This window comes from Otolemur garnettii, unplaced genomic scaffold (assembly GCF_000181295.1).
Source record: "Otolemur garnettii isolate 467f Iridium unplaced genomic scaffold, OtoGar3 scaffold00026, whole genome shotgun sequence".
Taxonomy (NCBI): domain Eukaryota; kingdom Metazoa; phylum Chordata; class Mammalia; order Primates; family Galagidae; genus Otolemur; species Otolemur garnettii.
Window position 1 is genome coordinate 13,893,303 of NW_003852421.1, and position 3,203 is coordinate 13,896,505.

The window sequence follows — 3,203 nt, forward strand, 5'->3', positions numbered from 1 at the left end:
TGGCTGGCGCCTTAGCCGGTTGAGCTATAGGCGCCGAGCCCAAAAGTTAGTTCTTTTTAAACAATCTGAAATAAATGAGGATTAGAGAAATGCTATCCACTTAAATTAATCCCATCATAGTAAGCTACTAGTGGACTCTCTCTTGCCTAATTATAAATTTTTATATAATTCTAAAAATTACCTAACAAGAAGCAACACTCTTCTAAGAAAGATTCAATTTTGATTTTCTTCTCTGAATAAGAATTTTAGCAAAATTATAATTTACCCACTATCTCACATATAATCCCCATAATTAATCTATGCAATTATCAGAATTTTGTAATACTTACTTTTGAGGAATTTGGTGTTGTAATAAATGCTTTCACATGTAAGGATATGGGAATCAAGAAGCCATACATAAACTAACAAAAAAGATAACTCTTTAGGGCGGCGCCCATAGCTCAGTGGGCAGGGCAATGGCCACATACATCAAAGCAGGTGGGTTCAAACCCAGCCCAGGCCAACTAAACAACAACAACTGCAACAACAAAAAAATAGCCAGGCATTGTGGCAGGTGCCTGCAGTCCCAGCTACTTGGGAGGCTGAGGCAAGAGAATTGGTTAAGCCCAAGAGTTTGAGGTTGCTGCGTGCTGTGACATCACAGCACTCTTTAAAAGATAACTCTTTAACCCAAACTATCAAGCACTGTATTTTCTCTCACTAACCTCCAAAGCCACTATTTACTAAATACACTAAAAGGTATCAAAATAGTAATCTATATTTTTAATTAGCTCTGCTATCATGGAACAATATTTTAGCTGGCTGACAGCCAAATTCAAATTGTACTACATACAATAAATCTAACATGTTGGTTAAGGAGGAAATTTACAAAGGTGACTAAGTTAAATTGAGGTTTTAGTATACCAATCTTTAAATTATGAAGTATTTTGACCTTTGCTTAGTCCTATTTTTATTTATCAAAAGGAAAAAGTAAGCCATAAAAACTGTTGAGATCCCAAAGATGGAAATACCGAATTGTAGAGGAACGGACACCATGCTTGCAAGGACAGTTACTGACTTTGATCACATTAAAAAGAAATGTTGAGAACAGGACAGTCTCCTGGCAAGCCTAGAGACATTTTGTGACTTAGGAGCAAACCCCCAAGTAATTCAGTGTTCCGGAATAAGATAAGATCGGTCACTCAATAGTAAGCATGTGTTAGACATTGATGCCTGGTACTTCTTCATGGGGGTTGTGGGGACAGAACATGTGAGTAAGGAGCACGTAGCAATCCTTACACATGCAGCCGTCTTATGTAATTACCTTAACTCTCCACATCTGTTCTGTATGTCATTACCTTAATTCTCTACACCTATTGTGCATAACCTTAATAAACAGCTGTTGCGGAGGGGGCTGAGTGCTACCCTGCACTTAAGGTTAGCCTGCCTCCTGCAAGCTCATACTTCAATCTGTGTCACAACTGGTTCCTTCGTGCAGGGACCGTGACCAGGGCCGTAGGGGTCGCAACACCAAATAACAAAAAAAATACTGAATGAGCACCTACTAGATCTACAGACAGCATTGTCCTGAGGCTCTCAAAAGGTTACAATGTCCAAGTAAAAGCAAACTTTAAATATAATGAAATAATTGCTGACAACTTAAATAACTATAGAAGTCTTACTTTTTCTCTTTTGGCTGAGAAGTCGGTGATATCTATCCCACTCCTATCAAGAGGCTGAAAAAATAAAACACTGTTAAAACAGTTGGAAAATTATAAAATACTTATTTTTGAAAAAGGTTTAAAAGTCAACTTACAGAATTCAGAGGAGAAGAAACAACAGATGGAATTCTTTTTGCATCCTGTTAAAGTTGAAGTAACAAAATTAGTATTTTTCACTAACATCAAATTTTGTTGCACTCCTAGATTTAACTGTGATTTTTAAAACTTACCGCTAGAGGGCTTGACATCTTCTCTAAGGACTGCAATATTCTCCGAGCTGTTGAACTAGTCACACCATAAGACTGTGCATTGACTTGCTTTGCTTTCATCTGTCTCCGGATTGGTGCCTATAAAAGTAAATACTATATATTATTTGTTGCAACACAAGACACACATTTCATGCAACAAAAACATTTATAAAATCTATAGAATGGATATCCAAAGTGAAACAGGATTAAGTGTTAACAGCAATTTATCTGTAGGTGGCACCCTAAATAGGGAATTCAAATTGTTTTAAATTCCTTTATTGAAAATCCAATTTTCTACTTTAGAAATTCCTGCTACAGTGTCAGAAAGGAGTGATAACACAGTATGAACAACTCTAAAGAAACATCTGCCACTTATGTGGGGAAATGGCCCAAATGATAAAGTTCTAGCCGTTTTCTTGGATCTATTTTTCCCTAATATTTGAATCAAAGAACATTAAATTAATGAGAACTGAATTATCCTAGCTATTATATAACATTCAATTAGAATAAACTCCAAGATGGCTGTACAAGAGTGTAAATTCTACTAAATAGAAATTTAAATTTCAATACCAATTTTTATTTGTCTCAAAATTTTTTTTGAAACAGAGTCTCACTTTGTTCCCCTTTGTAGAGCACCCTGGCATCACAGCTCACAGCAACCTCAAACTCTTGGACTCAAGCCATTCTCCTGCCACAGCCCCCCTAGTAGCTAGGACTATGGGCACCCACAACAGCATCCAGCTTTTTTTTTTTTTTTTTTTTTAAAGAGACAGAGTCTTGCTGTTGCTCAGGCTGCTCTCAAATTCCTTGAGCTCAAGCAATCTACCCACCTTGGCCTCCCAGAGGGCTAGGGATTACACGTGTGAGCCTCCATGCTCAGTCGTATATATTTTGTTGAGATTTGTTATCTATAATTCGTAAGAAATACTAGTCTGTAGCTTTCTAGTAACATTTTTGTCTGATTTTGGTATAAGGGCAATTGATGTTGGCCTCATAAAATATATTGAGAAGTGTTCCCTCCTCTTCCACTATATAAAAAGGCTGATATAGAACTGGTTCAAGCGGCTAAGGCACCAGCCACATACACCTGAGCTGGTGTGTTTAAATCCAGCCCGGGCCCGCCAAACAACAATGATGGCTGCAATCAAAAAATAGCCAGGCGTTGTGGGCGCCTGTGGTCCCAGCTACTTGGGAGGCTGAGGCAGGAGACTCGCTTGAGCCCAGGAGTTGGAGGTTGCTGTGAGCTGTGATGCCA

At 38.1% G+C, this 3,203-nt stretch overlaps 1 protein-coding gene across 2 annotated transcripts in view; it reads right to left on the minus strand.

Moving 5' to 3' along the window:
* The window catches only part of NUP153 (nucleoporin 153), an 86,616-nt gene that overhangs the window by 51,308 nt on the left and 32,105 nt on the right, over positions 1-3,203 (minus strand). For both annotated transcript variants that reach the window (XM_023512295.1, XM_003788324.3), the window contains exons 6-8: positions 1,931-2,047; positions 1,796-1,840; positions 1,662-1,715 (exon numbers count right to left, since the gene is read on the minus strand). In XM_023512295.1, the coding sequence (XP_023368063.1) occupies positions 1,662-1,715; positions 1,796-1,840; positions 1,931-2,047 (216 nt within the window). The remainder of the gene's footprint in view (positions 1-1,661; positions 1,716-1,795; positions 1,841-1,930; positions 2,048-3,203) is intronic.